The sequence below is a fragment of the Phodopus roborovskii genome, unplaced genomic scaffold, assembly GCF_943737965.1.
Source record: "Phodopus roborovskii unplaced genomic scaffold, PHOROB, whole genome shotgun sequence".
Classification (NCBI taxonomy): domain Eukaryota; kingdom Metazoa; phylum Chordata; class Mammalia; order Rodentia; family Cricetidae; genus Phodopus; species Phodopus roborovskii.
Genome location: NW_026126540.1, coordinates 23,878,133 through 23,903,485, shown reverse-complemented (window position 1 = coordinate 23,903,485; position 25,353 = coordinate 23,878,133). Strand labels below are relative to the sequence as shown.

Here is a 25,353-nt window from a genome sequence, read left to right as displayed (position 1 = left end):
CTTTATACTGAACTTTCCATTTACAGAAATCATATTTACAATACTCAGTTATCAGGGTCTAAATAGTTATTTTGGTTTTTCAAGACAGGGTTTCTCTGTAAAGCTTTGGACCCTGTCCTGGAAGTCACTCTGTAGACCAGGCTGACCTCAAACTCAGAGATCCACCTACCTCTGCCTCCCGATGCTGGGATCAAAGGCATGTATCAACACTGCCCAGCTGTGAAGGCTTCACATTGTAGCTCAGGTTGGCCTAGAACTCATGACTTAGTAGTCCAAGTGCTAGAATTATATAGGCATAAGTCACCATACCTGGCTGAACTGAAAGCACTGATTTGTTTATAGCTAATGCTTAGTCAGTCCTCTAGGGACTTTCTGATACTTTTTGGAAATTTAATATTATTAATGGCTGTTAGTATCACACTGCATGGTGTGAACATCAGGTTCAGTATTGACTTTCATTGTTATTTTCATATAAGTATATACAGTTTTTCAAATAGAAGCATTAAAAGGGCAGGGGCTGAATATAATAACTCAGAACAAAGAAATTCTATTCATCTAAAGAGCAGATATAGTGATATGTGCCTTTAATAGCAACACTCCATGGAGGCCAAGCCAGGGCAGATGCACTGAGTTCAAGGCTAGCTTGGTCTACACATAGTTCCAGACTAGCAAGAATTATAGAGTGAGACCCTATTTCAAGAAAACAAAACAAAAAGGAACTAAACAAGATGTATTCATTGTTCTGTTTCCTGACAATGGATGTGATGTGACTGTTGCTTTCAAGCTCCTGATGCCTTTCTTTGACTTGCCTATTATAGATTACAACACTCCAGAGCCAGAGAAAACACTCTTAAAAAGGAACTAAACAGTGCATTGAAGAAACAGAGAAAAACAACAAAACATACACTGCCCTCCCTCACCTCCCCCACTTATTTTTTTCTGGTGGTAGTGTGGGGTAGGATTCTATGTATTCCAGGGTGATCTAGAAATTGATTATGTATCTGAGGATACCCCTGAACATCTGATCCTCTTATCTCTACCTACCAGGAGAAACAACTATTCTACCAAGTGAACTACATCTCTAAATTCTACAGTGTTTTTAAGACTTACTTTTATATGTATGGGTGTCTTGCCTGCATGTATGACTATCTACCATATGTGTCCTGGGTGTCATGCCAGAAGATGGCATCAGATCCTCTGGAGTTATGGATGGTGGTGAGCCACCCACCTGGGTGCTAGAAATTCAATCCAGGTCTGCTGAAAGAGCAACAACTATTGCTCTTTGCCACTGAGCCATCTCTCTAGTCCTCTGTTTTGAGACATTGTTCCCCAACAGCTTGTATAACTAAGTGATGGGAGATGGTATGGCAGTAGCAATAATGGGGCAGATTTAATTTATTTGGACACAAGGTCTGTTATGTAACTCTGTGACCTCAAACTCAGACTCCTCCAGTCTCAGCCTCCTGAATACTAGTTACCTATGCATACCTCCACCTTTCTTTGTGAGACAGTGTCTTGATATATATGTCATTCAGGCTAGCCTCAAATTCTCAGTATTTTACAGTTCAGTCTCGGTGCTGGGGATATAAGCATGTGCCGATACACCTCGTTTAGGAGTACTAAATAAATTAAAAGATTTCAAGACAGGGCCAGGTGGTGGTGGCACACACCCTTAATCCCAGCACTCAGGAGACAGAAACAAGCTGATCTCTGTGAGTTCCAGGCCAGCCTGGTCTACAAAGCTACACACAGAGAAACCCTGTTTTGACACCAACCCCATCCTTTAAATAAAATCAAGACAGGGTCTAAGCTGTAGCCCAGGTTGGTCTTGGACTTGGGAGCAATCCTTCTGCCTCCCCCTACAAAGTGGTGTGATTATAAACAATAAACTATTAAGTCTTTGTTTTGTTTTTGAGACAGGGTTTTTCTGTACAGTCTTGGCTGTCCTAGGCTGACCTGTCTCCCAAGTGCTGGAATTAAAGGTGTGGGACACTACCGCCCAGCTTTAAGAGCAGTTATTTAATACTGCACAGTTCCCTGGAACACTTAAATACTCTGCCAGGGGCTTGGCAACCCCTTGCTTAGAGACTTAAGAAGGAAGTGTTACCTTGGCTGTCAATGACACTCTGTACGACTTCTTCCAAGCCTACCATGTAGATGAACTCGCTATTGGCTGCACTAGGCAGGAAGTGAAGCAAAGGAGCAGGAGGTTTTGGAGGTGGTATCTCCAACAGTGTCTTTTCCAGCTGTTTTCGAAGAGCCAATTTGGCTGCAGCCTGTGAGTTGGCGGCATCACTCATGGCACTGGGGCTAGGAAGTGGTGAGGACACTCTGTTCACAGTCCCTGGCTGGATATGGGAGGCGAGGTTCATGTAGATGGCAGAAGATGTTGTGCGCTGACAGGGAACAGAAGAACTTGACTGCTGAAAGGGAACAGAGAACAGGTGGCTGGTAATACTAATATTAAGCAGGTACTTCATGATCTCAGTCTGGGCTGCTTAGCTTCTTCAAAACAGCAAACTTTCCATTCACCACTGAAAGATAACCCTGGCACGTAAGAAAAAAAGAATGATGGCACCTATAAGCTAAACCTGCTTGAAAAAAAGACCAGGGATGATTTCTGTCATGTGCCTACATTTATTTTTGAGAATTTCATACATGACTACTATATTTATGTCATTTTCATCACATTCTCATCCCTAGGTTAAGATCTCTTTTTCATTTCTTTTTCTTTTTTTAAGACTTATTTATTTAGCTGGGCTTTGGTGGTGCATGGCTTTAATCCCAGCACCTGGGAGGCAGAGGCAGGCAGATCTCTGTGAGTTAGTTCGAGGCCAGCCTCTGCCTCCCGAGTGCTGGGATTAAAGGAACCACCAATGCCTGGCTCAAATCATTCATTTGTCCTAGTTTCTCTATATACAAAAACTTTAAACCTGTGGCTCTTAATAAGAAAAGCAAATAAGGATTTTTCTGTTTCTATACCAGTGCTTGCTCTTACTGGTTGGTAACTGATGGCGGGATTCATATTAGGTGTTGTGGTTCGTACAATGCCAGGCTTCGGTGGCCCCCGTTGACTCTGAAGTTGGGCTGGATTTGGTGCAATAACACGTTGAGACATCAACATGTGTGGAAGGGTGGTGTTGGTTGCTGAACGGATGACACTATGACCCTATAGGGGAAGAACAAGAAAAGAATTCACAGCATAATATCCATACAATGCAGAAGGGAGGTACTACTTATACTACTTACAATGGACAGGAAGTAGAACCATGGGAACACACATCTGATAATTTTGTCTAACAATCAATGGGATAAAAAGTTAAAAACTTTTTTTTCTTTTTTTGGTTTCTCAAGACAGGGTTTTTCTGTGTTTATAATTTTGTCTAACAAGCTGTCCTGGAAGTTACTTTGTAGACTAGGCTGGCCTTGAACTCAATGAGATCTGCCTGTCTTTGCCTCCCAAGTATAGGGATTAAAGGTGTGGGCTACCAGCAGCCCGTAAAGATTTGTTTAGTTTATGTATATTAATGCTTTATCTGCATATATGTATGACCAAAAGAGAGCATCTTATCTCACAAAAGGTTGTAAGCCAACATGTGGTTGCTGGGAAGTGAACTTAGGACCTCTGGAAGAGCAGCCAGTGCTCTTAACCCCTGAGCCATCTATCCAACCTCTTTTTAAAAAAAGATTTATTTACTTTTCATTTCATATGGATAAATATTCTACCTGCATGTATGTTTGTGCTCCACATTTCTGCACTGTTGTGGTCAGAAAAGGACGCCAGATTTCCTACAACTAGCTGTAGATGGCTGTGAGCTACCATGAGGGTTGTAGGAACAGGTCCTCTGCAAGATCACTAAGTGTTCTTAACCTTTGACGCCTCTCTCCAGGACCTCTGCCATTATTCTAAATGCTGCTTAATGGCTAGAAAGTTTTTGCCTTTTAAAAAATATTTTACTTTTAAAAATGTGTATGAATATTTGGCCTACACGTATTATCTATGCACCATGTTCATAGCTGGTGGCCTTGGAGATAAGAAGAGGGTGTTAGATCTCTTGAGATTAGAGTTACAGAAAGAAGTAAGCTTTTTGTGGGTGCTAGTAATTAAATCCAGGTCTTATGGAAGAGCAACTAGTGCTCTTAACCACTAAGCCATCTTTAAATTTTCTCTTCAAAAAATTTTTATTTATTGTGTATATAGTGTTTTATCTGTACATATGCCTGCATGCCAGAAGAGGGCATCAGATCTCACTATATGTTTGTGAGACACTATGCAATTGTTGGGAACTGAACTCAGGACCTCTAGAAGAATAGTCAATGCTCTTAACCACTGAACCATCTCCCCAGCCCCTCCAAATCTTCTTTAAAGATTTATTTTATTATTTATGTGTGTCTCTCTATGTATGTAAATGCATGTGAATGCCAATGCCTGAAGAAGCCAGAGGAGTGTTAGATTCCTTAATGCTGAAATTTACCAGCCACCTGAAGTGGGTTCTGCAAACAGAGCTCCATACATTCTTAATGGCTAAGCCATCTCTCAAGCTCCAAGACCCTGTCTCTCTCTCTCTCTGTGTCTGTCTGTCTGTCTGTTTGTCTCTCTCTGTGTCTGTCTGTCTGTCTGTCTCTTTAAAGGAAGTCAGGGACTATGTAGATAGGATGGCCCCATATTCAGATTCTTCTATAATATTCACAAAAGTTCCAATAAAGACAGGAGAGATATATGGCTCCAACAGCAAGATCCTACCATGGTTCATATACCTGTAATGTTCTCAAATTTTGAGGTTCAATCCCTTGAGCCCCAGGCCGGGAGGGAAGCTTAGATAAGCCTTGCTGTCCCACATGTGCAGGAGATGGCTGAACAATAGATGCTGCATTCTGTACAACTGGAGTCTGGAAGGGGAAATAGAAAACAAGACTATGGAAAAAAAAAAAAACAAAACAAAACAAAGCAATTACCTCCACCAAAACAAACAAACCCAAAAACCAGAGATAAAATTCAGTAAAGTTCTAGGCTTTTAAAATCTCCTAATGATTATAAAGATCGAATGTGAAGTGCCTACTGATAAAGAAGATGAGAAAAAATGAAATTATGGCATTTTGGTTTTTTTTGTTTGTTTCTTTGAGACTTGGTCTTGTTATGTGTAGCCTGAGCTGACCTAGATATCGATATATATAACAGGCTAGCCTCAAATTCACAGAGATCCACTCAGCTCTGGCTCCCAAATGCTAGGATTAAAGGCATGTGTCGATATGCCAGCTGTGTGCACTCTCTCACTCTCCCTCACTTTTGTATACGGTTTTGCCTTCACTTATGTCTTATGTAGAATGTTGTATACCACCTGGTGGCTGCAGGTCAAAAGGGCAGAAGAGAGCATCAAATCCTTGTAACTGTACTAATAGCTGGTTGTGAGCTGCCATGTTGGCACTGAGAACCAGAGCCAGGTTATCTACAAGAGCATTAAGTGCTCTTAACTGCTGAGCTACTGTAGGGCCCTGCATGGACCCCCGTGGCACCTTGTGCAAGCCTGAAGCTGTTGGCTGGAACTCCTTGCCCCAAAGCTGTTATTGGAACTCTTCCTGTTTTGATAACACACATGTCGTGGGGAGGAGCTAAGCCTAAATATCCTGTTATTTTCCACTGTGCTGTAAATCAGTATTTAAGCCCGTTTCTTCCGCTCAATAAACGGCATTTGGCGTTCGGCATTCCAACATTGCCATTGAACAAATGACCCGCTGTCTTGTCTCTTTATTTCCATCTCTAGGCTTTTGCCCAATTCATGGAACAGATAGTAGCTTGGGCACTACAAGCAACCTTTCCAGCTCCCTCAACTTTTCTTCTTCAAGACATCATTTCTCTGTCTATCTCTGGCTGTTCTGAAATTCACTCCATAGATCAGGCTGGCCTCGAACACAGAGATTCACCTGCCTCTGCTCCAAGTGCTGGGATTAAAGGCCTGTGCCATCATGCCTGGCATGAATTTAACTCTACTTTCCAAGTGCTGGCATTAAGAGATGTATATATACCACCATCCCAATTTAAGGTTTTCCTTGATTAATGCCTAAAGTAAAACAAAATTACTACTACTTTTTAGTCTCTCTACTTGGAGAAGCTAACTACAGAACCATAGAAGAATGGTCCACAAAGGTGAATCTACCTGGAGTCCAATCACAAACTAGACTTTTTCCCTCTTTCTAGAAATACTACTTTTTAAAAACATTTTTTTCTTAAAAATCTATTTTTATTATATGTACATTAGTGTTCTGCCTGCAGGTATGTCTGTGTAAGGGTGTCAGATCCACTGGAACTGAGGTGTGAGCTGCCATGTGGGTGCTGGGAATTGAACCTGGGTCCTTTGGAAGAGCAGCCAGCGCTCTTAAACTCTGAGGCATCTTGCTATCCTGAAATGCTACCTTTTGGACCACATTCTCTTTCTGTAGCTGACTCTGTCTCAGTTTCTTTAACAGCACCAGTCGAGCTTCTTCCAATCGAAGTTCATCCCTCAGTTGCTTGATAAGCTGCTGACGTTCCTCAATGCCTTTTCCCTAAGGAAACACGGAGATTGTAGGTCAGCATCAAGTACCCAGAATCCCTTTCTACAAGAAATGATCTATATTTCTCTTCTAAAACTTTCATTTTCTATAAGAAGCAGAAATGAAGATGTGACTAGATCTTTGTAGCTCTTCAGAGTGGCATTCAGGAGTAATCAGAAAGTACTTACAGACAATATATAAATGCCAATCAGATGTTTTCTTTTAATCTGTCCTCTAAATTTTTAAAAGTCATATTCGACACAGATATAATAAACAAGCAAGAATTCCTCTATATTCTGAGACTCTGGGTAGAGTAAAGGATATTGTTATACTTAAGGGTTTATTCTTTGTGATTTAAATTATGAAGTTCTATTTCATTTTCTAAAGATGATTATATTGGATACAATGTGCTTTAGCAAACTATCTTTTTTCTGCTCAGTTAAACAGCTACCTCTCAAGAGTGTAAACTGTGGAGAATAAGTATGAAGAACTTATGAAGTAAGTGGTTATTTAGACCCAAAAAGCAAATTAAAACAATAACATAGAACCAAACCAGGGAATTAAAAAGAATGTAAGGAACATGAGATTGAAAAAAACAAGAAACAAAAAGGAAGAAGAAAACAACTTCCTTTCTCTTTTACCTTAAACATCTCTAGGTTGGCTGCTTTGAGTCTTTCTTCCATCCGGGAGCTGGACCGGGGACTGGAAGCCTCATTATCAGACAAAACAATTATGTCTGGGGAAGGAGTTAACCTTCCTCGGTCTGGCTCACTGGATGAGAAAAGGAAAAAAATTACAGTATTTCCAACAATGACAGGTTCTTAAAAAGTTAAGAAAACTTCTTTACTACAACAAAGAAAGAAATCCAAAGGAACTTAGGTCTGTCCTGACTCAGCAAGAAAAAGATAAGAGACAATTCCCAGAATAAAGACACCAAGATATTAGTGAGGTCAAAACCCTAGCAAAATACTTTTCTATTCTTAATCTGTCAGGCCCAAATTGTAGGCACAAAAATATAAAGTGATGAGATGCTTTAAGAATTGGGGAATGAGGAGAAGGGCTGGCTAGAGAGGTAGCTCTTACAGAGGACCCAGGTTCAATTCTCAGCACCCACATGGTGGCTTACAATAAACTTCAGTCCCAGGGATCTGACTACCATGAACACTGTATACACATAGTACACAGATATAGCCATGCAAGCAAAATACTTACACACATAAAAAAATGACATGCTTGGTATGGTGGTTTACACCCTTAATTACTTCTAACATCCAAGGTAAGTCTAGTCTACATAGTGAGTTTAGGCCAGCCAGGCTACATAATGAGCCTTGTTTTAAAAATAAAATTAAAAACTGAGTTATGTCCTCTAATACCATATTTTAATTATAACAATTTTCCCTATTACCACAACATTGAGCTGGCATTAATAATTATTTCTCTAGAGGCCTAGAAAAGAGCAAGTAGTCATCATCTACTGATGAACAAAAAGGAAATAGCTCATTTTAACACTAATAAAATGGTTCTGGTAAGTGATAGTGTATCCTGTCAAGAGTGAGTCATAAAGAAAAGGCAAAAGAAGGTATGGACAATGACTTGAGAAGGTGAATACTATCAACTATAAGGTATACAGCCTCTTGGAAAAGGACTAAACTAAAGATACACTAGCCAGAGTTTCTAACATCTTCCCTGAAAAGAAACTAGCCAGGAACTACTTTGACATCTAAAATCTTTCACATGGACTTCTTTTCCTTCTAAAACTATTCACTAGATATTTCTACAGTCAAAATATAAAGGATCATGAAAAAATCTAATTGCCTTTCATTCAAAAATCACCAAATGTTGTTTTCTACCTGTCCTGAGTTTTAAATGTTTGTTTGTGAGACAGTCTCATGCAATTGACTGGCCTTAAGATTCCCGGCCTCTACTTCCCAAGCTCTAGGATCTCAAAAATGCAGCACACTGTGCCTGGCTGAAGCTATTTTCTCCATTTCTTTTGTGGTTAGAACTGGGGATAGAACTCCAGGCCTCAAAGATACCTAAGCATGCCTTCTATCATTGAGAATCTGCTACAGTTTTCTGTGATAAAACAGCATACAGGGCTAGGTTAGGTTGGTGTGGTTGTAGGTCTTATTTACTGCAAAATGTTTTAAGACCTTATCCATTCATTATATCTCTCTCTCTCTTTTTGTGGACTCAGGTCCTTTGGGGACATAAGGATTCTATGCATCCTAGACAAGTAGTCTACCATCAAGTAGGCCCAAGAAGCCTTTTATGTCTTTAATTTTAATAATTTATTATCTGTACATGCATATACATATGTGCCTATTTCTCATTCCATTGCAGGAGTTCCAAGAATTAAACTTAGATCATCATGTTGGTTACACCTGCCTTTATCCACTGAACCATCTTGGCTCATATTAACCTTGAATTTACAGTGATCACCTCTTGCTTCTGCTTCCTAAAGGCTAGAACTATAAGCACAGTGTGCCACCATTCCAGGCTTCACCTAAAGAAGTCTTTTGAACAAGTATCCCTGATGACTAAGATAAGTCTTTACTTTTCTCAACAGGGTAGATCTGAGTTACTACTAAGTTTGGATGAGAAAAAAACAGGAGAGGGAGTAAGGAAAATGACTACCTTGTGAATTAGTAAATGTGTCTGGATTGCACTGTAGCCACAAGTCAGACAGCAAGCTGAGAATATGAAGTTACAGAAATAAAAATGCCACTAGAGGGAGAAAGAGCTTTTAGTTCTCTAGACCAAACAGACCTAAATAAAGTGCCTGAATTTAATTTTGTGTTCATGTTTTACTTGTCATTTCTACATTCCTTAATCCTCTCACACTAAGTTTGTTATCGGTGAGCAATTATGAGGTATGGAAATTCCCTCCTTGATTCACCAATCAGCAGCTTTATGAAATTCTAGTCTTGGCTAGGTAAGTGCATTCTGTAAGAAGACTGTTTCTAAGGTAAAACATTATTCCCTATATAAATGATTGCCACTTATTGCTTAGAGACTACTCAGTACCATGCTGGGCAGAAATATTCTTGAATGAACATTTTGGAATTGTGTAACATTATCAGTAACTTACACTAGAAACAACACTAAACATTATATTATGCTTAGATACAACCAGACACATATTAGACAGATGACACAGATAAGGCAAAGCCCATCATCCCAGTTTGTTTTTTTTTTTTTTTGGTTTGTCCAACAGCTTTTTTACTGTGTAGCTCTGGCTGTCTTGAATCTGTAGACCAAGCTGGCCTCAAACTGAGAAATCCACCACCTCTGCCTCTCTCTGCCTCCCAAATGCTAGACTAAAGATATGTTCCATCATTGCCTGGTGTCCAGCATTTTTAAAATCTCTACTGGAGGCTTTTAAGTATTAAACTTTTATCTGTGAAAAGATTAAAGCTAAACACCACTTGTGCTTCAATCTGGCATATTCCCAGAGGCTATAGGCTCCTAATTCTTTGATTTTTAAAACAGGGTCTCTTTTTGTAGTCCTGGCTGGCCTCGAACTCACAGAGATCTGAATGCCTCTGTCCCTTGAGTGCTGGGATTAAAGGTACTCACCACTAGTGCCTACTTTAAAGCTCCTAATTCTTGTCCCAGTAATAAAACAAAACAAAACAAGTTTGCCTGGGTATGATGCAGCTCTAGGATCCAAGGGCAGTGGCAGATGGGTGACTATAGGTACAAGTACCACCACATATCAGAATAAGAAAAAAAAAAAAAAAAGTTGTTTTACATTACAAATTCCACCTTCCATGTTTTTCTTTTCATTCTTTCATTTTCTTTTAAAGATTTGTTTATTTAATGTGTATTGAGTGTTGCCTACAGACATATATGTTCACTACGTGCATGCCTGGTGTCCTCAGAGGTCAGAAGAGGGAGTTGAATCTCCTAGAACTGGAGTTACAGATGGTGTGGGTGCTGGAAACTCAACCCAGGTCCTCTGCAAGAGCAACAGTACTTTTAACCACTGAGCCACCTTATCTAGTGGCCTTATTTTTATTCATATCAAAGAGATCATGTCTCTCCTTCTTACAGAACAGCTCTTGAGGAAGTAGAAATAGATGCTATTATACTCAACGCTCACAACATCCAATGTATTTTATTTCCCAAGTTCATTATCCACAAATAAAATTAAATGGAATGGTTAAGTTTTCAGGGCTGATCCTGGCATCTTACACATTAAGTAGACACTGTACTCTTGAGCTGCATGACCAATACCATATTCCGATTTTAAAATAAATTAAAACAGCACAATGTAACAATGTTGTCTATGAAGAATTACTTAAATAGCTTTATTTTGAGACATGAAAAAAAATCTATCTAGTATTTCATTCACTTGCTCTGAAAGGCTGGATGATTATGGGCAAATGAGCCTCCTTGGCACATGTTCTCATTCCTTCAACACCATCCTTCCTGATGAATATAAACGGTTCAACACCATCTTTCCTGATGAATATAAACGGCTGATCTATTTATACCACATTTCTCCAAATCTACCTGTAGCTTCCAAGGAAATTTCTTCCAGGATCACTAAGGAATTTATCTGAAGTTTTTACAAGGGTTTCTAAATACTATTAAAAAGATTAACTATTTCATGTTTTACTTTTTTTTTCTTGTTTTGTTTTTTAAGAGTTCTGAGACAAGACTATCAAGATAAAAAAAAAAAACACATGTAAGACTGTTAACTACGCCTTCCTTTCACTCTTCCATTAGTCTAGCTTGATAAAGATCTTGCTTTGGATTAGTGCCAGTATAAAGTCAACAAAGTCAAATGGAAGGGCAAATAAATAAATAATTCTTACTTCTACCAACTTTTTCTGAGCTATTAATAAACTTAGTCCTCTTAAAACCAGGGGTGTCCACACTATGATTTAACAACTAGGCAGATTCAAGCCTTGGTTACCTCTAGATACTAGAGGTTACACAGATACTACAAAAGGGGGCCTGTGAAAGGAGTATGTGTGTGTATAAGAGACAAAGGCAGAGGGGGGTGAGAGAGAGGAAGAGAGAGAGAATAGGAATGAGCATGTGTGTACAAAGGAACCTGGGTATAGGGGTAGGGAAGTGGTATAGATACAGCAAGAATGCAGAGACCATGTGTGAATAGCTTTCCTTTAACACAACAAAAGCCAGGTCCATGGCTTTTTTTTTTTTTAACATAATAGAATCTGAGATTCTATGTAATAAATAGATAATTCCTAGAATGATGTGAAGATTGGTTTTTTTTTTTTTTTTTTGGTTTGTTTTATTATTATTATTTTGGCTTTTGGAGATAGGGCTTATCTATGTTACCCTGGTTGTCCTGGAATTTGCTCTGTAGAATAAGCTGGCCTCAAACTCAGTGATCTACCTGCCTCTGCCTCCTGAATGCTGGAATTAAAGTCATGCATTAGCACTACCTGGCCAGATTAATTACCCCCACCCCACCCCCCCAACAGGGTTTCTCTGTAATGCTTTGGGAGCCTGCCTGGAACTAGCTCTGTAGATCAGGCCAGCCTCTGCCTCCTGAGCGCTGGGACTAAAGGTGTGCGCCACCAATGCCCGGCAGATGTGACCTTTTTTAAAAAGGAAAAAGCGTCAGGTGTGATGACAAATGCCTTTAATGTGATCATTTGGGAGGCAGATGGATCTCTGTGAGTTCAAGGTCAGCCTACTCTACAGAGGAATTTCCAGACAGCCAAGACTATTATACATAGAAACACTCTTTTGAAAAAACCAGAAGGAGAGAGAGAGAGAGGGAGAGAGGGAGGGAGGGAGGGAGGGAGAGAAGATGATACATGTGCAGATACCCACAAAGGCTAGAAGAGGGTGTTGAAATCCTTAAACTGGATAGGTGGCTATGAACTATTAAATGTGGAAGCCAGGATTTGAACTCCAATCCTTATGACTGAGGAGCAAACGCTATTAATTATTTTATCACATCTCTGGCCCACAGAAATAATCATTTTATGTCAGGTAAGAACTATGACCCTCCATGTGAGCTACCTAGCTTCTCCTGGAAATGAGAGGAATTCATGGTCAATTCAAACCAGAGGACACTCACAGACCCTCTTTCAAGAAGCTTTAGGATATCATGTGGTAGCTCATACAAGTAATCCCAACACTGAGATACTGAGGCAAGAGGATGTCCAAAAGTTCAAGACCAGCATGGCTATAGTGTGAGACCCTGTTGCAAAACAAGAAAATACAAAAAACAAAGAAGGTAGCTTTAGGATGAAAAGCACCTCCCGTTCATTGGGATTCATCCCATTTTCACAAGTTTATTTTAAAGACTCTATTTCTGGAGGCAATTGAACTGCACCATACCTCCGTCTGGCACTCATATCCACAGGCTCATCATTGATGTTTTCTTTCCCTGGCCTTCCAGCAGTCCTGTTGTCTCCATGAGGCCTGAGATTCCCATTGAGTTTCTCTTCATAACCCTTAACACCACTGCCATCTTGTTTGGTAGGTAACTCATGTGGCACCTCAAGATTTGCCAAATCTTTCCTTTTGAGCAGTGCCAACATTTTCAAACGCTCCATGGCCTCATGCCCCTCCATTTTGAGTCGTTTTGCCAAGACATCATCTCGCTCATCTGCTGGGTCCAAACTCCTCTTCAAAAGATTCAGACGAAGAGCATCTTCTGTCATTCTATCCATCCTAAAGAAAGAAAAACACGAAAGATCAGAATAAAATTCCTTATGTAGGTCAAAAGGCACAAGTGTGAAGTATTAAGAAAAAAAAATTCATGTAACATTATCTTTAAAGTTACAGATAGCAGAGCTAATTACCAATGCTATCACTGTCCTACAATATCAGTATTATTTCTCCTGTCAACTTCAGTAATGAAAATAAACTTCAAATACACTGTAGTCACCAAGGCTTTAATTATAAAAAAGTATGTGAAATCAAACACTATGTTCATGTACACAGTTCTTTTAAAAAAAAAAAAGAAAAAGAAAAGAAAAACTGTAGCTGTCCAGGCATTGGTGGCACAAACCTTTAATCCCAGCACTCGGGAGGCAGAGGCAGGCAGATCTCTGAGTTCAAGACCAGCCTGGTCTACAGAGCAAGTTCCAGGAAAGCCTCCAAAGCCACAGAGAAACTTTGTGGGGGGGGGGGGGAGGGACAACCCCCCCCCAAAACAAACAAACAAAAAAATCATTGCAGCACACGCCTTTATTCCTAGCACTCAGGAGGAGGCAGAGGCAATTGGATCTCTGTGAGTTCCAGGCCAGTCTGGTTCTACAGAGAGTTCCAAGACAGTCAGGGCTACACGTAGAAACACAGTCTTGAAAAACAAAACAAACAAGATAACAGCAAAAATTAAAAGCAAAAGCACAAACATTCAAGCTAAGGGTGATATAACAGAGCTTGCATGTAATCCCAATACTTGAGAGTCTGGATCAGGAGGATCTAGAATTTAAGGTCAGCTAAATTGCCACACCCAGTTAACAAACAAACAAACAAACAAACCCAGGCTGGAGAAGTGATTAAGAACACCTGGAGCTGAACCCCAATGTAGCACATGGCAGCTTATAAGCATCAGTAAAACTCAAGGTCCAGGGAATACAGAGCCCTCTCTGATCTCTTTGTAGCCAAAACGCATGTACATAAAATTTTTAAAAAATTAAAGTGAAACAACTACAAATAGAGGCAGCAAGTTCAGTAGACAAAGGTGCTTGCTGCCAAGCCTGATGACCGGAGTTCAATCCTAGAGCACACATGGAAGAATTGATTCCTGAAATCCTCTGACATCCAAATAGATACATTTGTATATGCAACCCCCTATAAGCAAATTTTTAAAATGTAATATATATTATTTTATTTTTTTGAGACAGAGTCTCTCTACACAGTCCTGGAACTCACTGGGGGGGGGGGGGGAACATGCTTGGACTCAGTATCTGCCTGCCTATGCCTTTCCAAGTGCCAGGATTAAATTACTTTAATAAACCAGCATTATCCTAACTACATTTTAAATATTGTCCTTTTATCCACAGGTAAGTATGACCCTCATCCAGCATCAAGGAATCTTCTTTCTGTAATAGAGAGCAACCATTTCAGAAAAATCACAATCCATCAAAATGCAGAGTTCCAGAGTCCATCTACAACATAATTTCCCATACCTAAGGCTCAGGGATTGGAGAAGAAAAAAAATTTAAGAGCCAAAAAAACAAGGAGTTTTGCTATGAGGTTGTGTCTCCAACAAATGTGAGAAGGCAGTCCTGTTGGTGAGACAGGACTGCCTTAAAAAAGAGCTAAACAAGGATAACAAGAGATATGCTAATGTCAGCTAGGGAAAGTCCAAGAGGTCTCAAACCTATACAAACAGGATGGGAGGTGGTGGCTCATGCCTTTAATCCCAGCACTCAGGAGGCAGAGGCAGGTGGATCTCTGTGAGTTTGAGACCAGCCTGGTCTACAAGAGCTAGTTCCAGGACAGCCATCAAAGCCACAGAGAAACCCTGTCTCGAAAAACCAAAACAAAAAACAAAAAACAACCCTACACAAGCAACTACAGGCAACAGGCAACTAAAAGATGCTGTGAGCCAGAGAAATAGTCTTACCCTGGAAAGAGCACACCTATTGGTTAACCAATACCAAATAGTCAGCCCCCTAAAATGTACATTCAAGTAACATTATACAGGAAAGTCTTGTTATCTGCCCTCAATTCTACAGAAATCTAAAGTTAAAAAAGCAAAACTTAAGACTTTTCTCCTATATATCTCTACTAATATCACCAAACCTCTTCTCCTCCTTTTTTAGACTATATAAGCAGTAAAGATTACAGTCACTTCCAGACCTGCCAAACCTCCTGGAAGCAGAGACCAAAGAACTGCAAAGAACACTGGTTCTCAATTATCCTAATGCTGCTACCCTTTAATAGAGTTCCTCACGTTGTGGTGACCCTCAACCATAAAATAATCTTCAATGCTACTTCATAACCATAATTTCACTACTATTATAAACCATAATATAAATAAATACCTGTGTTTTCTGATAGTCTTAGATGACCCCTGTGAAAGGATTGTTCTACCCACAAAAGGGTTCCAACCCACAGGTTGAGAACCACTGGCCTAGAAAAAAACAAAGACCAGATGAGCTGCCTGAAAGATGCTCAGACCAACTGAGCCATCAGAAAGGACACTTCCAACCTATTGAGCTGCTCAAGGTTGTGCACTATGTTCATCTTTCCAGCTTTGGTGATGCAGCTGTCTTTGAATAATTTCTGCTATTAACCCCTCACCCATAACTAACCCTTTACCCATATTCCTGTAAGTAACCTCACTAAGGTGGACTTTGGGGGGTATCCATACTTTGGTCTGTCAATAGGCTCCCTATATAAGAAGAGATGTATGTGTTACATCTCCTCACGAAAAGTTTGTCATATAAACCCTTCCCAATCCTACAATAAAAATGTATAAAGGGACCAGGTGGTGGTAGCATACACTTTTAATCCCAGCACTCAGGAGGCAGAGGAAGTTGGATCTCTGGGTTTGAGGCCAGCCTGGTCCTTCCTACAGAGCAAGTTCCAGGACAGATTCAAAAACTACACAGAGGAACAAAAGAAGAATCAATTGTCTAGTTGTTGGTGGGACACACCTTTAATCCCAGGGGAGTCAGAAGCAGGCAGATCTCAGTGAGTCTGAGGCTAGCCTGGTCTACAAAGCAAGTTTCAAGACAGTCAGAGCTATTACACAGAGAATCCCTGTCTTGAAAAACCAAAAGCCAACCAAACAAAAACAAATCAAAATCACAAGGCAGAGCTGCATTTAACCTATTTAATTACCTTACTTTATATTCTATTACGTTGTTAGATTATCAGCTATCTTCTCTATGATCTTGTCATCTGTCTGGGAGATGGGGCATGATGCTGCCACTCTCCAGCAACTACCAGAATTACAAGTTGCTAGTCATCAATAAAGATCAAAATTCAAGCATGATTTTTACTAACTACAAATTGTTTTACATAATATATAAAAGCTGTTGTTTAAACCATCAAAAGTTAAGATATAATCTGAATATTGCTTTTCTTCCTAACTCAGATTGAGAGTTAGGAAGTAAAAACACAAAATTTTCTTTTACTTTCCTGGCTCTTAAAAACCCTTTCCAGGCTGGAGAGATGACTCAGTGGTTAAGAGCACTGGCTGCTCTTCCAGAGGACCCAGGTTCTGTTCCCAGCACCTACATGGCAACTCAAAACTGTCTATAACTTGAGTTCCAAGGGATCTGACACTGTCACACCAATGCACATAAAATATTAAGTTTAAAAAAATTAAAAATAAAACAAAACCCTTTTCTCGTGGCTGGAGAGATGGCTCAATGGTTAAGAACGCTAGCTAGTCTTCCAGAGGTCCTGAGTTCAAGTCCCAGCAACCACACATTGTGGCTCATAATCACCTGGTGCCCTCTTCTGACCTGCAGGGACACATACAGGCAAAACACAGCATATATAATCAATATTAAAAAACAAAAACCCTTTCCTCAGCCTAAAGGTGGTGTCTCATGCCTTTACTCACAGCACTTGGGTGGCAGAGGTAGGTGGATCTCATTAAGTTCAAGGCCAGCCTGGTCTACAAAGCAAATTCTAGGACAGCCACAATTATTAGACAGAGAAACCCTGTCTCCAAAAACCAAAGACAAAAAAACAAATAACTCAAAAAAACAAAAACAAAACCCTTTCTTCCTCATATTGCTTTCGATCACAGTGTTTTATCACAGCAACAGAAACCCTAAGACAGTACTAGTACTGTATAAAACAAATATGAACAATGAAAACTCAAACAACACCTAAGTCACTAAACACTATGAATTCTATTTCCTTCCACTGAACTTGGATGAGAAAATATTAGCTTTGATGTATTATTGCCAGCAGCCATCTTGTGACCAAGAGAGAAAACAGCCTGCCAGTAATAAAGTAGATACTGTGTATTACAAACACAGTGATTGGAGCGAATTACATAGCTGTGTCAATATGTCAAAGTACCCTGAAGCTAGTCTGTACATTCTAATTCCACTGGCCATTATGTTTAAGCTACTGTAAGTTGGGTTTTCTGTACCAAAACCAAGAACTTTTTTTTTTTTTTTTAAAGAGACAGTGTTTCTTTATGTGGCTTTGGCTGTCTTGGAACTCTGTACACCAGGCTGGCCTCAAACTGATGAGATCCTCCTGCCTTTGCCTCTTGAGTACTGGGATTAAAGGCATGCAGCACAACCACCTGGCTAACTAAGAAATCTGTTAAAAATGGCACCATGAGGGGCCTGGAGAGATAATAGCTCAACAGTTAAGAGCACTGACTTATTTTCCAGGGGTCCTGAGTTCAATTCCCAGCACCCACATGGTTGGTCACAACCATCTGTAATGAGTCCTAGTACCACTGGACACATAATAAATAAATCTTTTTAAAAAAATGGTACTATGGAATCAAGGTGAACATATTAAAAACCATTACATATGTGGCACAAACAAAAAACTCACAGCTTAGGCCAGAATTACATACATATTTGAACAGGCAAAGGAAGCCATTGAAGAAATGTGTTAAGAATGAATCAGAGTACTAAAAACAAAACACATATAGTTACAAAGAATGGAGCTAGGCTAGAACTTCCATTTAAGGGTAAACTAAGTCAGAAAGCATGGAACAAACCTAGAAAACCATGTCATGTTAACAAAGTGAAAATAATGACACACAAATCCAACAAAAGGACCAGAGAGACAGCTCAGCCAATAAAAAATGTTTACTGGTTAAGTTTAACAACCTGAGTCTTCCAGTCTTCCTACAGAATCCATGTAAAAAGGTCAGATACAGAGTGTACATCTCAACACTCCTAAGAATTTCCCAGAAGCCCACAGTCCAGCTATCCTGCAGCATACTGTAAAGCCATAGAAACATGAGACCCTGCCTGAAACAAGGTCCTGCATGATGACAACTGACTCCTGAAAGTTCTCCTCTGACCTTCTCAAACACCATTCACACAGATTATAAACATACCACACATAAAAACACATATATTCTGAATAAAAATTTTAAAAGTCTGAAACAAATGCAGTTGTATAGTAGGTTCCAGGCCAGTCTGAAATACTTGAACCCTACCAGAAAACAAAGCAAGTCAGGTGAAGTGGCATACATTTTTTAGTCTTAGAAGTAGCACTAGGGAGGCAAAAGCTGAATGAAACAGATGAATTTGGGAGTTGGAGGTCAAGCTAATCTACACAGCAAGCTCTAAGCCAGTTTGGGCAGCAGAATGAAGTTCCTGTCTCAAAAACAAAAACACCAAACAAGCATTACAAAATTGATCCCAGCAATCAGGAGGCAAGGACAGGTAGATCATATGTTTGAGGCCAGTCTGCTCTACAGAGTGAGTTCTAGGACAGCCAGGGCTACACAGAGAAATCCTGTCTTTAAAACAACTTAAAATTATAGTAACAAAATAATACAAAACTGGGGCTGGAAAGATGGCTCAGTGGTTAAGAGCACTGGCTACGACCTGGGTTCAATTCCCAGCACCCACATGGCAGCTTACAACTGTTTATAACTCTGATTCCAGGGGATCTTTATACCAATGCACATAAAATAAAGTTAAATAATTTATTTTAAAAATATACAAAACAAAGGAACCCTGAAAACATTATTCTAAGAGGGGGAGACAGTCACAAGAGGTGATGCCATGTGACTTGCTGTTGTTTCACTTTTTGGGATTTTCAATCCACAGTGGATTGTAGTCTCAAAATATTAAACAGAAAAAAAAAAAAAAAAGCAGCAATTTACCAATTTCAAATTATATAGTTCTCCTCTGATGGGAGATGTCATTCTGTAAATATGTTCCTCGTATTAGTTAATGAATAAAGCACTGTTGGCCAATAGGAAAGCAAGATAGGAGGAACTAGGAGACAAGGAGGTTTTGAGGAGTGGGAGGAGGAGATTCAACATGTAAGACCAATAGAGTAGAGGTCTGAATCCTTTTTCCAGTAAGATAAGACCATGTGGAAATACTTAGATCAAAAGAAAGGGGTTAATATTTAAGACAGAGCTAGTCAATAAGAAATGCTACTAAAGCCTAACAGTTTTATATCTACTACAGTGTCTGTGTGTGTTATTTGGAGCTGGCATGGCTGTGGGACCAGGCTGTTGGGAAAACCTGCTCATAACACTCCTCTCTCTCTCTCTCTCTCTCTCCCCTCTCTCTCCCCCCTTCCTCCCTCCCTCTCTCCCTCTCTCCCTCTCCCCCCCCCCTCTCTCTCTCTCTCTCTCTCTGGTTTTCAAGATAGGGTTTCTCTGTTTAACAGCCATAGCTGTCTTGGAACTAGCTCTATAGACCAGGGTAACCTAGAACTCAGAGATTCACCTGCCTCTGCTTCCCAAGTGCAAAAGGCATTTCATTTCTTCTTTCTTTCTTTCTTTCTTTCTTTCGTTTTGTTTTTTTCGAAACAGGGTTTCTCTGTGGCTTTGGAGCTTGTCCTGGAACTATCTCTGTAGACCAGGCTGGTCTTGAACTCACAAAGATCTGCCTGCCTCTGCTTCCTGAGTGCTGGGATTAAAGGCACCCGGCCAGAAGGCATTTCTTTAATAACTACAGTAACAGATGCTTCGGTTTCCATGAGACATGATCCTGTTATCACCTAATGATGATTATCAGTGCAATAGCAAGAAGGGTTAGGTTATATGGTTACCCTATCTATGAAATCTTGCCCTGTTCTCCCAGGCAGGTTTTCCTTACATTTCCTGTCAAGACATTTTGAACCTGCCAGTACCTAGTGAATTACTTACCCATTTCCCCTAAAAGAAAAAAAAAAAACAAAACAAAACAAACAAGCCCCCCCCAAAAAAACAAAACAAAAACCAACTAAGAACTCGAAAGATCAAGAAGGTAAGTAATAACTTCTTTCTTTCTTCTTTTTTTTAATATAGGGTATCTCTATAACCCAGGCCAATTTACTAAGATCCATGCTTGATTCTGCCCACTATCCCGAGTGCTGGGAGTAAAAACCTGCAACAGCACCCTTGGCTGTAATTCATTTTCTTACTGTTGGAACTAAGTTGTACACAGGAGGTACTCAAAATCATTTTTTTCCCTTGATTTAATTTCTGCCTTCAAAATTGTTTTCTGGAGAATGGAGATATGCCTCAACAATTAGGAGCACCAGCTGCTATTCCAGAGGACCTGAGTTTGATTCCCAGAAACCATTTGGTGGCTCACAACCATCTTAACTCTGGTTCTATGGCTCTCTTCTTACCTCTGCAGGCACAGCATGGACCTGATACACAAAATAACATCTATAATAACAGTAAAAACCTTGTCTTTTGCAAATACATCCTGAGAAAAGGAGCACAGTGTAAAAGAAAAAGGCCGTGGTTTAAGCAATCTTAAACCAGGAATCAGTTGAAAGATAGGATAATCTACTCTAGGATTAATTTTGTTTGTTTTTTTTTTTTTTCTTCTTCCCCCTTTTCTTTCCTTGAAACAGTGTTTCTCTGTGTAATAGGCTGTCTGTCCTGGAACTAGCTCTGTATACCAGGCTGGCCTTGAATGCTCAGAGATCTGCCTATCTGCCTGCTTCTTCTTCCTGAATGCTGGGATTAAAGGCAAGTGCCACTACCACCATTAAAAAAAAAAAAAAAAAAAAATGTTTTTTTTAAAAGAAATGGGCATGGAATCAGATCATGAAGGATCCTCTACACTGTAGGGTGTGTGTGTGTACATTTATATGTATAGGGTCGGGGTGTATCACATATAGAGAGTAGTTGTCTTCCTATTTCAGACAGGGTCTCTTTGTTCTTAACTACTGTGAACCCATATGTTCCAAGAATTCTCTTGGTGTTTTGCAGATGAGAAAACTGGAGTCCCTGGGACTTGTGAAGAGGCTACTTTCCAATTGTCAACAAAAAAAAATTCATTTTCTAGCTGGGTGGTGGTAGCACATGACATTAATCACTTAGGAGACAGAGGCAAGCAGATCTAAGTGAGTTCCAGGCCAGCCTGGTCTACAAAGCTAGCTCCAGGGCAGCCAGTACTATATATACATACATACATACACACACACACACACACACACACACACACACACACAAAACCCTATCTCCAAAAACAAAAAAAAAATTTTTTTTTTTCATTTTTCTGAACAGCAATACTATTCAAAGTAGTCTGCAGACTACTGCTGGTCTGTAGATTATAACTATTCCATAGTAATACATGAATCAACATGTATATACTTTTGTGATAATTAGGCCATCTGCCTGCTGAATCTCTAGCACTAAAAAATAACTAGGCTTGGGTTTTATGTATCTGTTTTGCTTTCACAATAATCCATCCAAATTGGATAATAGCTTTAATACATACCATGTTAGGGGGAAAAATGGGTTTTCATAATAGTGGACAATGTTGGCTAGACTGGGTAAACATAACTGTAATTCCAAATATTTGGGAAACAGAAGAAGTGTGTCCCAAGTTCAAGGCTTAGCCTCTGCAACTAAAGCAAAATTTAAAAATAATAATAATGGACCTGGATTGGGTTCCTAGAACCCTCATGGCAGTTTATAGCTGTATGTTTCAGGATGTTCAATGTTCTTTTCTACTCTCTGCTGGCAGTACAAGCACATGATGCATTTACATATGCTGCACGCAAATCACATGCACACATGAAAATAAATACATCTTTAAAATAAATTTAAAGGGCTGTAAGGGTATATTCAGTAGTAAAGACCTTGCTTATCAGCATGCAAGAAGCCTTGTCTTTGACCTCCAGAATAACACAAAAAATGAAAAATAAAAAGTATATATGGGAAAAATACAGACTTATGTGGGGACTGAAGTATGGGGAGATTACCACCCTTATATTATTCATTTATTTATTCATTCATCTATGTACCTATGTATCTATCTTTACCTAGCTAGCTACTACCTACCTACTTGTCTGTCTGTCTGTGTCTGTCTGTCTGTCTGTCTGTCTGTCTGTCTGTCTGTCTATCTGTCTATCTAAGGCAGAGTTTCACAGATAAGCTTGGCCCTGAAGTTGATATATCATAGGATGACCTAACTCTAACCCTCCTGTCTCACATACTCAAGTGGTGGAATCACAGGCATGGTCCACAACATCCAGTTTATAAAGTGCTGGGAATTGAGTCCAAGGCAAGCACTCTACCATTTGAATTATACGCCCACTTTTTTTATTTTTATTTTTATTTTTTGCTTTTGGAGACAAGGTTTTTCTGTGTAGCCCCTGCCATTCTGTAGACCAGGCTGGTTGGTCTCAAACTCTGTTGCCCAAGTGCTAGGATTAAAGGTGAGGGCCACCACCACTCAGCTTCCTGTACTTTAATACTTGTACATATCATGCCTGTGTGATTATGCACATACCATGGTGTGTAAGTGGAAGTCAAAGGAAAACCTGAGGGAATTAACTTCTTTCTTTCCACTCCATGGTTTGGGATATTAAACTTAATAATAGTCAGGCTTGGTAGTCAGAATCTTTAGCCACTGACTTATCTTGTCAGTTCCTTCTACTTTAAAGTAACATTTCTTTAAAATGCCACTTTAGACCACCTACATCTGAAATATACGGTAAAGACAGTTTCTTGGGACCACTTTATAGCAGCAAAAAAAAAAAAAAAAAATTATCTTGGGGTAGAGGGCTCAGGCACCAACATTCTATCAGCTTCTCCTACTAAAATTACTCAGTGTCTTAAAATATTTATTTGTATAGGTGTTTTGCCTGCATGTAATCTGTGCACCACTGTGCACCTGGTGCTCTTGGAGGTCAGAAGAGGGTACCAGATCCCCTGGAACTGGAAATATAGACAGTTATGAACCGCCATGTGAGTGCTGGGAATCAAACACAGGTCCTGAAAGGGAGAGCAGCAGATGCTCTTAACAGCGGAGCCATTTCTCCAGCCCCCAGTGTGTTGTGTTTTTGTTTTTGTTTTATGTTTGTTTGCTTGTTTGTTTTTTTGAGGATGGGGGTGGAAGTTTGTGTATTCAGCCCAAGTTGACCTAGAACTTCCTATTTAATCCAAACTGGTTTTGAATTCTCCATTTTTATACTTCAGCCTCTTAAATGCTGGGATTACAAGGTATATACCACAATGTCCACCTTCTCCAAATAATTATTAGTTTACTCAATAAACTTTCACAAAAGAAACAGACAATTAGCTGAATTGTATAAAAATAAAAGGTCTCCCTCAGGATGGCCTGGAAATCATGACTTTCCTGTCTCAAATCCCTAATACCACATCCAGCTAAATATTATTTTTAAATAAAAGGAAAACAAGTAATTCTTCATATTTCATTCATTCACATTCATTCACAGCACTAATAACAATGAGCACTAGGTGAAAGAAAGCATAGGAGAATCTTTCAGCCTACTCCTGCAAATAACTTTCTCCTAAGTACATACGCAAGAAAGACTTCTCAGAAAAAGTGCCTTCTAAGTGGCATATTGTCACAGTTAGATGCAAGAAAGCATACTCTATTGAGAAGAAAAGTAGTAGGTATGTGATTGAGGACAACAGGGACAAGGAAGAGAAAAGGGACCAACATTTGAGCAAATGCTAGAATGAGCTAAGAAGCAGACACACAAAAATCACTTCATTTCATTCTCACATTCCTATGGAGTTCAAATTATTCTCACTGTGTGAAAATGTGACTTAAGAAAAAATAAAACCTGACAACAAAGGAGTGATGAGCGAAGTCTATAAGTATTTCTAACAACCAGAACACTGTCCCTGCTCTCCCACATCAAGGCTATAAAAGGGTTTCAACTCTCAGCCAACACTGTTCTGGATGTTTTTCTGTACATTCTGCTTTGACAGGGGAAAAAAAAAAAAAAACCTAAGTCTTATTTGCTATAGATATAACATATGAAGACAGCGATGTACATTATAAACCATACATTCCCCAAAATTTACTCTCATAATCAGACTACTAATGCCAGGGACTTGAAAACTGTAGTCTTGAGGAAAATATGCTGGGAAATGGTGTGACAGGGAAAAGGAAATCATTCAAATCTTACATGAAAAAACTCAAATCTCAGCCAGGTGGTGTTGGCACACACCTCGGGAGACAGAGACATGCAGATCTCTGTAACTTAGAGGCTAGTCTGGTCTACAGAGTAAAATTCCAAGACAGCCAGGACTATTACAGGGAGAAACTTTGTCTCAAAAACCCTAAAAGCAAAAATAACAAGTAAACAAAAAATTCAGTGGTTCCCTCCCATTCATTCCCCTTCTCTGCCCTCCTTCCATCCCACCCCCACCCTATCCCTCTTTCTTCCATGTAGCCCTTAACTAATTTTGATCAAGAGGTAACCAAGAGGCCAACAAGCAGACTGTCACTAGATGGAGTCTTTAAATGTATTTTTTAAAGATATTTTTACGTATGAGTGCTCTGCATATATACCTGCATGCCAGAAGAGGGCGCCATCCTATGACAGATGGTTGCAAGGCACCATGTGGTTGCTGGGGATGGAATTCAGGACCTCTGGAAGAGCAGTCAGTGCTTTTAACCTCTGAGCCATCTCTCCGGCCTCAAGTTGTTCAATTTTAGACCTCTAAAAAAGTTATTATAAAGATTTAAAAAAAAATTCTCAAAAATGAACTAGGACTGGAGATGATGACAAATGCCTATAATCCCAGCATTAGGGAGGCAAGGGCAGAGTCAGGAAGATTGCAAAATTCCAACCCAGCCAGGCCCACATAGTGAGACTCTGTCTCTAAAAAATGAATGAATAAACAATCAAAAGGACCAGGCAGTCACCTTTAATCCCAGCACTAGGGAGGCAGGCAGATGTGGGCAGACCTTGGGAGTTCAAGGTCACTCTGGTTTT

At 39.7% G+C, this 25,353-nt stretch overlaps 1 protein-coding gene across 3 annotated transcripts in view; it reads right to left on the bottom strand.

Annotated features, from left to right (window-relative positions):
• Positions 1–25,353, bottom strand: part of Gatad2b (GATA zinc finger domain containing 2B) — a 68,299-nt gene that overhangs the window by 7,954 nt on the left and 34,992 nt on the right. The window contains exons 2-7 of one of the 3 annotated variants that reach the window (XM_051199354.1): positions 12,859–13,194; positions 7,173–7,302; positions 6,412–6,543; positions 4,759–4,890; positions 2,999–3,169; positions 2,108–2,423 (exon numbers count right to left, since the gene is read on the bottom strand). In XM_051199354.1, coding sequence (XP_051055311.1) covers positions 2,108–2,423; positions 2,999–3,169; positions 4,759–4,890; positions 6,412–6,543; positions 7,173–7,302; positions 12,859–13,193 — 1,216 coding nt within the window. In that variant the 5' untranslated portion in view covers position 13,194. The remainder of the gene's footprint in view (positions 1–2,107; positions 2,424–2,998; positions 3,170–4,758; positions 4,891–6,411; positions 6,544–7,172; positions 7,303–12,858; positions 13,195–25,353) is intronic. The other 2 variants (XM_051199355.1, XM_051199356.1) reach the window with 2 other exon arrangements.